The sequence below is a fragment of the Haematobia irritans genome, chromosome 2 (assembly GCF_050003625.1).
Source record: "Haematobia irritans isolate KBUSLIRL chromosome 2, ASM5000362v1, whole genome shotgun sequence".
In the NCBI taxonomy this organism is placed as follows: domain Eukaryota; kingdom Metazoa; phylum Arthropoda; class Insecta; order Diptera; family Muscidae; genus Haematobia; species Haematobia irritans.
In genome coordinates this window covers 161,178,891-161,192,838 of record NC_134398.1, presented here as the reverse complement: position 1 = coordinate 161,192,838, position 13,948 = coordinate 161,178,891, and the positions used below count along the sequence as shown (strand labels likewise).

At 32.7% G+C, this 13,948-nt stretch overlaps 1 protein-coding gene across 3 annotated transcripts in view; it reads right to left on the bottom strand.

Moving 5' to 3' along the window:
- Positions 1-8,956: 8,956 nt before the first annotated feature.
- LOC142226655 (dnaJ protein homolog 1) overlaps positions 8,957-13,948 on the bottom strand; it is a 109,139-nt gene continuing 104,147 nt past the window's right edge. For all 3 annotated transcript variants that reach the window (XM_075296763.1, XM_075296765.1, XM_075296764.1), the window contains exon 7: positions 8,957-9,964. In XM_075296763.1, coding sequence (XP_075152878.1) covers positions 9,737-9,964 — 228 coding nt within the window. In that variant the 3' untranslated portion in view covers positions 8,957-9,736. The remainder of the gene's footprint in view (positions 9,965-13,948) is intronic.

The following is a 13,948-nucleotide window of genomic DNA, read 5'->3' as shown; positions in this document are numbered from 1 at the left end:
TCCGAACTAAAAACGGTATCATCTTGAAATTTGGCACTAGTAGTTTCTAATATTGTACTCGAGCCTAAAATGATCTACCAAAATTTTAAGAAAATTTTACCAAAAAAATATTATTTTGCTTAAATATTATTTATTTTTATTTCTAAATGTTGTCAAAATTTTATTTCTATAGAAAATTTTATCAACATTTTATTTCTATAAAAAAATTTTATTTCTATAGAAAATTTTTCAAAATTTTATTTCTATAGAAAATGTTGTCAAACTTTTATTTCTAGAGAAAATTTTGTCAAAATTTAATTTTATAGAAAATTTTTCAACATTTTATTTCTATAGAAAATTTTGTCGAAATTTTATTTCTTTAGAAAATTTTGCCAAAATGTTATTTCTGTAGAAAATTTTGTCAAAATTTTATTTTTATGAAAAATTTGGTCAAAATTTTATTTTTATAGAAAATTTTTCGAAATTTTATTTCTATAGAAAATGTTGTCAAAATTTTATTTCTATAGAAAATTTTGTCAACATTTTATATCTATAAAAAAAATTTTGTCCAAATTTTATTTCCATAGAAAATTTTGTCAAAATTTTATTTCTATAGAAAATTTTGTCAAAATTTTATATCTATAGAAAATGTTGTCAAACTTTTATTTCTAGAGAAAATTTTGTCAAAATTTAATTTTATAGAAAATTTTTTCAATATTTTATTACTATAGATAATTTTGTCAAAATTTTATTTCTGTAGAAAATTCTGTCAACCTTTTATTTCTATAGAAAATTTTGTCAACATTTTATCTCTAAAGAAAAATTTGTCAAAATTTTATTTCTATAGAAAATTTTGTCAAAATTTTATTTCTATAGAAAATGTTGTCAAACTTTTATTTCTAGAGAAAATTTTGTCAAAATTTAATTTTATAGAAAATTTTTTCAACATTTTATTACTATAGAAAATTTTGTCAAAATTTTATTTCTGTAGAAAATTTTGTCAACCTTTTATTTCTATAGAAAATTTTGTGAACATTTTATCTCTATAGAAAATTTTTCAAAATTTTATTTCTATAGAAAATTTTTCAAAATTTTATTTCTATAGAAAATTTTTCAAAATTTTATTTCTATAGAAAATGTTGTCAAACTTTTATTTCTAGAGAAAATTTTGTCAAAATTTAATTTTATAGAAAATTTTTTCAACATTTTATTTCTATAGAAAATTTTGTCAACATTTTATTTCTATAAAAAAAGTTTGTCAAAATTTTATTTCTATAGAAAATTTTGTCAAAAATTTATTTCTATATTTTGTCAAAATTTTATTTCTATAGAAAAGTTTGTCAAAATTTTATTTCTATAGAAAATTTTTCAAAATTTTATTTCTATAGAAAATTTTTCAAAATTTTATTTCTATAGAAAATGTTGTCAAACTTTTATTTCTAGAAAAAATTTTGTCAAAATGTAATTTTATAGAAATTTTTTTCAACATTTTATTTCTATAGAAAATGTTGTCAAAATTTTATTTCTATAGAAAATTTTGTCAAAATTTTATTTCTATAGAAAATTGTGTCAAAATTTTATTTCTAGAGAAAATTGTGTCAAAATTTTTTTCTATAGAAAATTTTGTCAATTTTTTTTTATATATATATATGGTTATAAGTCGAATGATATTGCAAATGGGCAATGGGCTATACCTAAAAGTGAACGATATAGCCCAAATCATAACAACTACTTGTAGGAAATTGCAAATCGATAGCTAGTTTCTTTCGTAAGTTAGTGAGATTTCAGGACGCGGACAGACGGGGGGACTTCTCTAGATCGACCCAGAATATATATACTTTATGTGGTCTTAGACCAATATTCGACGTATTACAAACGGAATGACAAAGTTAATATACCCCATCTTATGGTGGAGGGTATAAAAATATTTATTCTTGTTGGGTTCATGAAACGACCATCATGACCTATCCTATAACCATGCCAAAATAAAAACAAAGAGAGCCAAGGGTCTATATTTCATTTACTTAAGTTGTTGACATATTCTTAAGATTTCATCTTGATGTTTTTTCTTAAGCCCTTGCTCATTTCTGAGTTCTTGTTCAATTGTTGCTGTAGATCTCTGTTCAGTCATTTTATTGATTACTCCAAGTAGTTGCTTATATTTATTAAGGCTCAAATAACATTGAAAAGATTGAATGATATTTATCCTTAATAAATACCATGTATACATATACACTGATACACATATAAAAATGAAAGTTTGCTTCTATTGACACATTCTTACAAATATCCTAAATGGTTGTGTGTGTACAAATGTTTTAACAATTGTATTAGTGTATTGATATAAATCTCCGGTTACATGTGTTAGTTTGTAATAAATCCTATATTTTTTTTCTTCCCTTCAAACAAAAAGCATGTATATTGGACATCAGCACATGTATAATCAAGTAAATCCCGATTTAGTTGTCCTTTTTTTTTTTGTTTTGCCTCTTTGATTTGTAAGCTGTCGTCTCTAATGTTGACATTTTTATTTTTATATTGAATCCTTGAAGACGTATGTATTTCCAATTTCTATGTCCAATATCATAAGTATGGGTTTGCATGTGTCTGTGAATGGGTGGTAAGATATCTTTAACTCAAAGTCATTCATCAATCATGGATTTTTAGTTTTTCCTTGGCTTTTGTTTCAAATATTGATGACAGGCCCAAGGATTTGCCTTATATCGAATGATGTTTGAGAATATGGAGACGAAACAAAAAATTCAATTGCTATGACAAGCTAGCCTTCGATTTGGCCCACAAGTGTAGCATGTTGAATATAGATTACACAAAAGATTGATTATCTTGTGAAAAAGAAAACAAAGGGGAAATTACTATACCATTTATCATGTGATGTGACTATTAAATCTAGGTGATTACTCACAAATATTTATTTCGAAAAGATTTACCAAACCAATTTCTATGTCTTCACAAATGCGGAATTTTCAATTTGCATATTTTCAATGAATGCTCGTCTATAAAATGTCCTTCATTTGAAGTAAAATAATATAACTGAATGTGGCAAAATAATCAATTAAAAAATTAATGGATACAAGAAACTTTTTAATCATATTAGAAAACGACTTCATACCTTATTGAAAAGTTTTTAATTAAAATATTATTATTAATTATTTTAATTAATTAAATTAGTTAAATTATTTCAGATATCAACGACACTGAAAAAAAATATTGTCGTGCGGCCAAAGATTTCATGTCCTTAAAAAACGAATGCGAATTTTGCTTAACATAATTCTCTGATATAAAGTTTTTTCCTTGTCCAAAAGTCGAAAAACTTTTCAATGAAGTCATTTTATCCTTTTTGCTATGTGATTCGGCTTAGAAATGGGTATATTTACATGAAAGAAAATTTTGTTTGGCTAAGGTCAACTTGGATTTAATAATTCTGAACAATTCTTCGAAATCAATGAAATTTGTTGACGCTTTGTATGTTGAGTACAAAGCAAAAATTCGTTCAAAAAAGAAGACAAGTTTTTCAACGCTTTATTTTAAAGATGTTTTTTACTTGAAACATAGAATAATTTCTACTTGAAGGTGAGTCTGAATTTGTAAGTAGAAGTTGTCACTAACACGTTCTTAGAGTGGACAAAATGAATAAATTAAAATTTGTTTCCTAGAATCAAGTACGCAAAATTTAAAAGAGAAATGTGTTTTAAAGGTATCCTTAATTCAATTCTCCGCTTCTTTGGGGAATCAATACCAACATCATTAATCGTGTCTGTTCTGGTACACACATGTACAAGTTACGTATGGTGTCACACTTAAAAGGTGTTCTGGCCAACACTATACACCGTCATAGACCTGAAAAATGTACACGAACATTTCTTTTGTGTAGGCTTAGTGTACAGCCATCGTATGCAAAGTTAGAAGTTTTTATAACAAATAAATAACAGATTCTGAAACTTTAATATGTTTTTTATAAATATTTGCAAATTTTATTGGGAAAGTCACTTATATATGTCAGAAACCACGATTTTAAAAATCCATCTAAAATTTGAACCGAAATTTCCTCTGATTGGTGTATAAATTTTGGGGTTGTTTTAATCAGCTGGTTTTCAGTGTGTTCGAAAGTATAATGTTGCCACAATTTTTAAAAGTTAACACAAAAAAGTTTTAAGCAAAATTATCTTTGATTTTTGTGAATACTATCCGCTTTCCTAAACAAATCAAAGGTCTTTTTGAAAATATAAGGTAATTAAATTATAACTTTTACAAAATCGATGGGCTAAGAAAAGTGAATTTTACCAAATTTATTGCATGAAAAATATGGCATCTTCAATTCTGCAAAGTGTTCTTGGTGCACAAATCACTGAGCAAATTAAAAAAAAACACGCCGCCAATATCTTTCTGCACATGGAGGCCGCCACGATAGAAAATTTGTTTGCAATATTATTGTAAATATTTAAGCAATACAAATGAGAAAAACCTTAACAGAATAGTTAATTATGCCCACTATAATTAAATTTCCTTTAATGTATGGATGTTAAAAACTGTTTGACCAAAACCAAAATAAAAACTTCTCCGCCGTCAAAAACAAAAACGAAAACGACACGGCGATCGTTTGTTCATGAGTAACATTGAGGAGGGATAGAAAAAAACAAATCAAAACAGATTTGAAGCATCACGCAATTGTCTCCTTTTTCTTGATAAATTGCTCTTGTCCTTACATTATTCACTGCTAACAAAAATCCGGCAGGCATTTTATGGCTTTGAGTTACGCACTTACTTTTAATTTTTTATGTTTATACCGGCAAAATATGTTTTGTTTATAATTTCTGTCTGCAAATAATATGGCTTGCAGAAAAAATCAGCTGTCACATTTTTCGATTAAAAGTCCGAAAAAAGTGTTCACACGTATGACTCAGAACAACTAACTTTGTGTGTGGTGTGTAGAAAGTGTATAGTGTAGTGCACAATGCGGTGTGACCCAGAACAGACATGAATGTAAAGACAAAATCTTAGGATACGGGCATGTTTTTTTTTCAGTGTACAATTCCATTTCCACTATTCGCGACATATCCCAAGTAGTTCCTCTAAGTTCCTGTCGCCGAGGCGCTGTTCTACTGGTATACATCGAAGACCAATGAACAATGACTTCTGCTTTGGGAGTCACCGTGGTGCAATGGTTAGCACGGTTGTGAGTTAAACTCCATTTTCGACTGAACACCAAAAATTTTTTATCCCCTCTCAATAATGCTACTGATATTTCTGTATGTTTCAAACGCCGTTCGGATTCGGTTATAAGAAGGATGTCCCTTGTCACAGAGCTTAACTTCCACTGGACGGGTTTCGACTGAAGTTATCGATTTGGACAATGACCAAAAGTTAGTCGACCTGTAGACGGGTCGACAGGTAGCTACACTTCTATGGCATGCCGAACCTTTCCTATGGTAACAACATCAAAAGGTGGTGATGCCTCAACGAGTGTATAGCTCCAAAGCATAAATGAGGGAAAATTCAAAATGTGTCGTCTGGTGTGTACTGGAAAAATTTCCCGGTCCAATTCTTCGGTACCGAGAGGCTGGTTGGTATCAACCGATGACTGTAAGGTTGGGCGTTTGGGAGGCTTCTCAGCAGTGTTGCCAGTATTGGGGATTTTTCTCCAAATCGGGGATATTTTTCCGTGGACGGGGACAATATTTTTGAGTTGGGGACTTGGAGATTTGGTGGAGAATATCCACAAATTTTTGGATTTTTGTAGGGAATTTTCGAAATCTGTTCAGTATAATAAATCAGATTAAGAATTATGGTAAATATGAAATTGTTTACCCCTACAAGCTTAACAAGTATATACGGCCGTAAGTTCGGCCAAGCCGAAGCTTATGTATCCTCCACCATGGATTGCGTAGAAACTTCTACCAAAGACTGTCATCCACAATCGAATTACTTGACAAAATTTTCTATAGAAATAAAATATTGACAAAATTTTCTATAGAAATAAAATGTTAACAAAAATTTTCTATAGAACTAAAAATTTTGACAAAATTTTCTATAGAAATAAAATGCTAACAAAAATTTTCTATAGAAATAAAATTTTGACAACATTATCTATAGAAACAAAATTTTCATAGAAATAAAATAAAATTTTGGACCAATTTTTGTGTGATTGGGGATCGGCTATATATAACTATAGACCGATATGGACCACTTTTGGAATGGTTGTAAGCGCCCATATACTAACACCACTTTCCAAATTTCAACCGGATCGGATGACTTTTGCTCCTCCAAGAGGCTCCGGAGGTCAAATCTGGGATCGGTTTTTATGGGGGCTATATGTAGTTATGGACCATATGGACCAATTTTTGCATACTTATACAACGTACCAAATTTCAACCTGGATCGGATGAATTTTTCTCCACCAAGAGGTTCCGGAGGTCAAATCGAGGTGTAAGTAACAATCATATAAAATTGGTCTATATCGATCCACTTTTACGTATAGGCCTCATATAAACTGACCCCCAAATTTGGCTTGCCGATCCTCTAAGAGAAGCAAATTTCATCCGATCTGGCTGAAATTTGGTACATGGTGTTGGTATATGGTCTCTAACAACCATGCAAAAATTGGTCCACATCGGTCAATAATTATATATAACCCCCATATAAACCGATCCCCCGATTTGGCTTGCCGAGCCTCTAAGAGAAGCAAATTTCATCCGATCCGGCTGAAATTTGGTACATGGTGTTGGTATATGGTCTCTAATAACCATGCAAAAATTGGTCCACATCGGTCCATAATTATATATAGCCCCCATATAAACCGATCCCCAGATTTGACCTCCGGAGCCTCGTGGAAGAGCAAAATTCAACCGATTCGGTTGAAATTTAGTATGTGGTGTTAATATATGGCCTCAAATACCCATGCAAAAATTGGTCGAAATCGGTCCATAATTATATATAGCCCCCATATAAACCGATCCCCAGATTTGACCACCAGAGCCCCTTGGAAGAGCAAAATTCATCCGATTTGGTTGAAATTTGGTACGTGATGTTCCTACATGATATTTAACAACCATGCCAAAAGTGGTCCATATCAGTCCATAATCATATATAGCCCCCATATAAACCGCTCCCGAGATTTGTTTTTGGAGCCACTTGGAGGAGCAAATTTCATCCGAGTTGAAATTTGGTACATTGTGCTAGTATATGGCCGTTAACAGCCATGCATAACTAGGTCCATATCGGTCTATAGTTATATATAGCCCTCAGATAAATCGATCCGCAATCACACAAAAATTGGTCCATACCAAGTTCATAATTGTATATAGACCCACATATTTCAATTCTGGCTCTCTACATATCGTGCAAAAAGTCGATATCGATTCGTAATTATTTGTAGACTTACCTATACATAACTTTTTTGTCTAATAGGCTATACACATTATGCTCGAAATCTACATTTTCGAGATTTGAAATCTACTTTTTATAAGGCAAATGACAGTTGAAATCTAGTAAAAGTGGATTTTGGAAGTGTAATGTGAATGAGGTATAATATATACCCCTTATGGACTAACTCACAATTTAGAAAACGATGTTAAGAAGTTTTAAGATACCACAACCCAAGTAATTCGATTGTGGATGACATTCTTTCGTAGAAGTTTCTACGCAATCCATGGTGGAGGGTACATAAGATTCGGCCTGGCCGAACTTACGGCCGTATATACTTGTTGTTTCTCGAGCATTTAGAAAATGATTTGCTTAAGAAAATATGATGGCTTGTATCGGATGATATTTTGAGCACCCGCCTCTTGATTTTGTGTTTTGAAATCTTCATCTTTTTCTAACTCGCAAACTGGTATAACAAAAATTACTCGTACATATTTTTCCAATTTTTATTTTTTACGGATTTTCTACAGCAGAGTCTATTCCTTTACTTTTTTCCAAATAGCTTACTAAAAATTTATTGGAGATTATTGTGTGGATATATAAATTAAATAGGGAATTTTTGGGGATAAAAGCCTTCCATTTTGGGGACAAGAGCCCGGAAAATACTGATAACTTTGCTTCTCAGTTCAATACTCACGTACTATGGGTGCTTGGCCTCCATCATTTGAGTTACCAAAGCTAGGAACCAGCCTACATATTCCAGGGAACTTAACATCTGTTGATATTCCTCCGGCTACTGGCAAGCTCATACTGCATGAGACGAATGTTTGATGGCGAATGACAAATTGGGGGAATTTCAAATGTTACGACACGAAACAAATATGGCCTCATCTAAAATTGGACTGCATCCAAGATATGGTAGTGTTTTCATTCAATCCGATGTAAATTTCGTATGTTAGTACATATATGCTTTCATCCCTCTAAATACCGTGGGAAAATTAGATCATATAGGTTCAAAATTATTCTCCTCGTCTATTTAAACCGATTAAGAATTGAATCGGTATTTAATCTGCATCGGACTAATATTTAGAATGTTAAGTGGTATTCCAGTCTACTTGGCACAAGGGTAACACTGCTATCGCTTCTAAAGCAAATTAGGTTGAAAAGTCTAACAACGATTAACAGCTCTAGGGTCAATGTTGTCCTTGGACGAAGACCACTGGCCATAGCACATGAGTACAGACGTTCCGCCTATTCCCCTTCCTGCCAAAGGTATACGATTCACCAGCAGACTACACTAGACCTTAGTCGTTGAGTTCGACGATCTGGACAAACTCGTTCTTAAAACCTATTATACACCATGACTTAATATTCCATACAAAAAATAAAACAACAAACATTTTTCGTTTTTTATTTGATTTTTTAGCAACAAATTTGGGTTTTGTTATAGTTTCTTTAATAAAACGAAAAAAAACTCTAAAGAAAAAATTGTTCATATTAATTATTGTTGTCGGTTCATAAATAATGTCAAGTAAATAAATTTAGAAAAAAAATTCAGAAAATATATATATTTAATTTAAAATAAATAGAAGCGCTATTATAAGGACGAAAAACTGGTTTTGTTTATTAAATTTAAAAGCGTTTTTGTTGTACATAAACTTCTAAATTTAACAATAAAATTAGTACACTTTTGTTTAACTAAGATTTGTAGAATATCATTGTCAAAGAAAAAAGAATAGGGATAAAACCAAAAAAAAAAAGTTAATAATTTTTTTTTTTGAAAATCGTTTCAAGAAGACATGGATATGGGCTAAAAAGGAACTCACAGAAATAATTTACAGAGAGACAAGTGGTGAGCATATGCTAAAAATTTCACAAGAAAAGAAACAAAAAAGAGATAAACTAAATAAAAATTATGATTTCTATTCCATAATCATTTTAAGTTAGTGAGCATTTCATCATAAACTTATTTTCGTTTAAGGCATCCAAAACGGAAAAGGGGCAAAAACAGAGCACATATTTAATGCTGGAGTTTAAGAGATGGCACCGGTCCAGCGCTAATGTCACAGACCCTCTCAAAAATAGTTTTGCAATTCACTTTAGGGTTGTCTTCAGCTCCATCGAGTTTGTTTTGTTTTTTTTTTTTAGTATAAAATTATTGTAATTAATTAATTAATAATAATGATGATTTATAAATTAAAACAGTTTTTTTAGTATTTTGCTTGACACGTGGGGGGGTAGTGGCGACGACAGCGACTGACTGATGGATCAATCACTGGTGATTGATCAACAACCGACGAGGGAATTCTAATCAGTCTAACTGATTATCCTTCCATCGTTCGTCCTTGCTCTAATTACGACTGGCATAATCGACACATCATAACATATCTCTAAGTAATTCCTTTTGGGCTGCCGTCAATTTCTCGGGGAATTGTATATCGAAGGCCACCAGTAGATCACCTTTGCGTGATGTATCCTTGGGGAAGGGCAGACCATAGCCCTGTATACGTTTGACCGTATTCGGTTTGATGATTTCCTGCATGGTACTGATGCGCAGTTTGTCACCGGACATGGTAGGAACTTGGAACACCACACCGCATAAGGCCTGAAAATGGGTAAATCGAAAAAAAAATGGAGATGTTAAAATCAAATCAATTCGAATTCCTAAATATTTAAAAAAAAATATTCAAATTATTGGTCTTTTTTACAGTATCCAACAACTCTCATATTAGTAATGCTGGTCACATTTCTGAGGGTTTCAAAACTTCTCTAAGTGGTTTCACTGCAATGTGGAACGCCGTTCGGACTCGGCTATAAAAAGGAGGTCCCTTGTCATTGAGCTTAACATGGAATCGGGCAGCACTCAGTGATAAGATAGAAGTTCACCAATGTGGTATCACAATGGACTGAATAGTCTAAGTGAGCCTGATACATCGGGCTGCCAAGTATCCTAACCTAACCTAACTCTCATATTAAAACTAGTTTTGCCAATATTGCCGGGGTAGTTTATGGTACAAAAATTTGCTTAATTATATATAATCCCACAGCGGCCGGTTTTCAGCACCGAATTTACCCTATGGGTCCAAATCATCGGCCACCTGCTGCCACATAAGTGTACGTGTTGTTTCGTCTGTCTTTTTGTGTTGAAGGAGATGCATCGCAGGGAACCTCCCCCGTTTGCTACCGATCCATGGTAAGCCCATGTAAAATTCATTAGGAATGATCCAAAGTTACAGTACTACCTGAGCACAAGTTGCGGATCCAATACTCGAGATTTGATTTTTTTTATATTAGATATTAAATTTTTCGAAATTCTTACCATTTGGTATATGTACCAAAATGTATAAAAACCAATTTAACAGAAGTAACCTCAAAAAAACGCACTTGTAGAATTTAATCTTTTATTTATTTTTAGTGTTAAAAAAATACATTTTCTACAATGAATCATAAGCGAAATATATTCAATGCCCCAAAACAAAAACACAAAATCGTCATCGTATATTAACAAGCAACACTTTAAGTTAATTAATATTTACAAATTACAAGAAAATTGTTATGTTTTTTTCTCATTCTGGCGACTGCTTGTCACGCCGATAATTTATGACATGACCAAAAATGTCATGTCATTTGAACTGAATCTCTTTATGGACGTTCACTTTGAAATATATGAGTTTTTCAATTTTCCAATACCTCAGTTCGGGAGACCAAAAACTATGACAAAAGTGTTAATAAAAATCGCAATGGCTTAACAATTGCATTTTTTGTGGTTTGCAAAACTTTTTTTGTTTATAGCTCTTGCAACTTTGTAGTTGCACGTACAAAATATTTGGATGCTTACATATTCGAATAATTCGAAAGATGGTAGATGAGATGTGGTGGCGGGTCATCCATGTTATGATAACTTAATAAATGTAGAGATATATGCTGTAAAAGGCTGTGATTCAGAGCCAAAAAAAACACACAATCTGACTACCTGACAATAGATACTCGTACTATTCGAGGAAGAACAAATAAAAAATGTATAAAAACATGAGTGACAAAAAAATTCAAACATCAATTGGAAAAGGAAAATAAATACGCCTAGGAATGATGACTGAATTGACGATACTGTCAATGTAGTCAAATGGACAGACGAATTTCAGCAGTCATAAAGATCAGATCATGCGCATAAAACTTCAGATCAAATATCTATAAAAATAAAATCAATTCACTTGAAATTCCATGGAGCAATGTTTCTATAAAAGAGCAACGATAACGACAGCTACGCAATACCCCTGCCAAAAAAATACGTGAAGAATTACCTACAACAACCAAATCATAGTTGTGTTCACAAAGTTACAATGCAATTTGTGAATGCAATATTTCACGAATTGAAGTGAACAGTGGGGTATTGAACTACAAAGCGAACAATTTTTTTTTGTATCCAAAAAGCAATAAAAATGTTAAATGTTTAAATTTTGCAAAATCGGATTAGAAGCTATGAATTCACGGTTACCACAGTTGGTAGAATTGTACCAAATACCACCGTGGTGCAATGATTAGCATGCCCGCCTTGTATACACAAGGTCGTGGGTTCGATTCCTGCTTCAACCGAACACCAAAAAGTTTTTTACCGTGGTGCAATGATTAGCATGCCTGCCTTGCATACACAAAGTCGTGGGTTCGATTCCTGCTTCAACCGAACACCAAAAAGTTGTTCAGCGGTGGATTATCCCACCTCAGTAATGCTGGTGACATTTCTGAGGGTTTCAAAGCTTCTGTAAGTGCAATGTGGAACGCCGTTCGGACTCGGCTATAAAAAGGAGGTCCCTTGTCATTGAGCTTAACATGGAATCGGGCAGCACTCAGTGATAAGAGAGAAGTTCACCAATGTGGTATCACAAAGGACTGAGCAGTCTAAGTAAGCCTGATACATCGGGCTTCCACCTAACCTAACCTAACCTAACCTACCAAAAATGGAAACATTTTTACTGTTTGGTAGATTGGTAGAAATCTTGATGTTTTGGTAGATTTTGTAAAACAAAGTTCTCAAAATGTTCTACAGAAATAAAATGTTGACCAAAACTTTCTATAGAACTAAAATTTTGATCAAAATAATCTATAGATATATATTTTTGACAAAGTTTTCTATAGATATACAATTTTGAAAAAATTTTCTATAGATAAAATTTTGTCAAAATTTTATTTCTATAGAAAATTTTAAATTAAAAATTTAAACATTAAGAATTCTACCAAACAGCAATAAATCTGCCACTTTTGGTAGAATTCTACCAACTGTGGTAACCGAGCTTGGTACAAGCAGCAGTTATTTATGTAGGTCGGATGGTATTTCAAATGGGTCATATCGGACCACTTTCAGGTATACCCTCATACAAACCGATGTGAATATTTCTGTTCCCTTACTGCATATTACCGAGATACTATCAGAATTTCATCTCGTCTAAAAGTAAACGAAAAAACCGTAACAACACCAGAAATGTTCTGAAAAAGGTAGGACAGATTTGATCGAATTCCACTGTAGCATCACAAATTGGAAAATTAACTAAACCCATTGAAGTTCCATGAGAAGCCATACAAAATTAGGCAATTTGTGAACAATTTCAGTTCGTATTCATCGACCGTGGAGGCAAACTAAATGCCGGATGTTAAAGACAGTACACTAATAGAAAAAATTACGTTCCATAGTCGTGAAAAGACGGTGACAAAATGAAACGAAAACGTTCACAAAAAAACAAAACGGAAGGTTCATAATTTCGTCCACGGGCGTTCACGATTCCATGAACGACATTCGTTTTTCTTTGGCCATGAAAAGTCTTAAAATAATCGTTAGGCGCTATTATGGCAACTCCCTCGGTGGTGCAATGTGCTAAGGCGACTGTTAACGCGTATGGCGCAGAAAACACAGATTCGAGTCACGGTAGCGGAAATCTTTTTTAATTCTGTTTATAAATTCGTAACCATAACGTTATCAGATCGTGAACGTTGGTTGTTATTTCGAGAACGCATGGTGTCATTTTATCGTTGTCAGATTGACACCGCCTGTTCTCCGTTCGACACCACATGTATGTTGATTTACTTTCATGAACGAATCGTTTTGAAATGAGCACGCCGTACATGATTTTTTCTATGAGTGTATTGAAGGCCTGTTCAGACAAAAATTTCGGACGCAGACCATGGACATTCCATAAGGACTCAGCACTATCGCGCTCAGCACGCGACATTCCAGAATGGCTTGAAAATGGCTTTATTTCAACCGCACAGTGGACACCAAAGTCTCCGGGTCTGAATCTTTTGGACTTTTGCGCCTGAGGCATTTTAAGTGTAAGGCTGGTACTAAAAAATGTCGATGATCGCAAGACTCTGTTTCACCGGGGAAAAAACGCAGACCTACTTTCGTACAATGTGTGAAGCCTATTTCGACCGTTTAAAGGCCATAATTCGAGCCAACGGAAGCCAATTTAAATAAATCTAAACTAATATGTTATTAAAATTGTATGTCATTTCCAACATTTTTATCTTTTAAACAACAATGTTTAAAAAACTATAGGGCTTTACTTTGTTGAATTACCTAACAACTCTCAATTATATT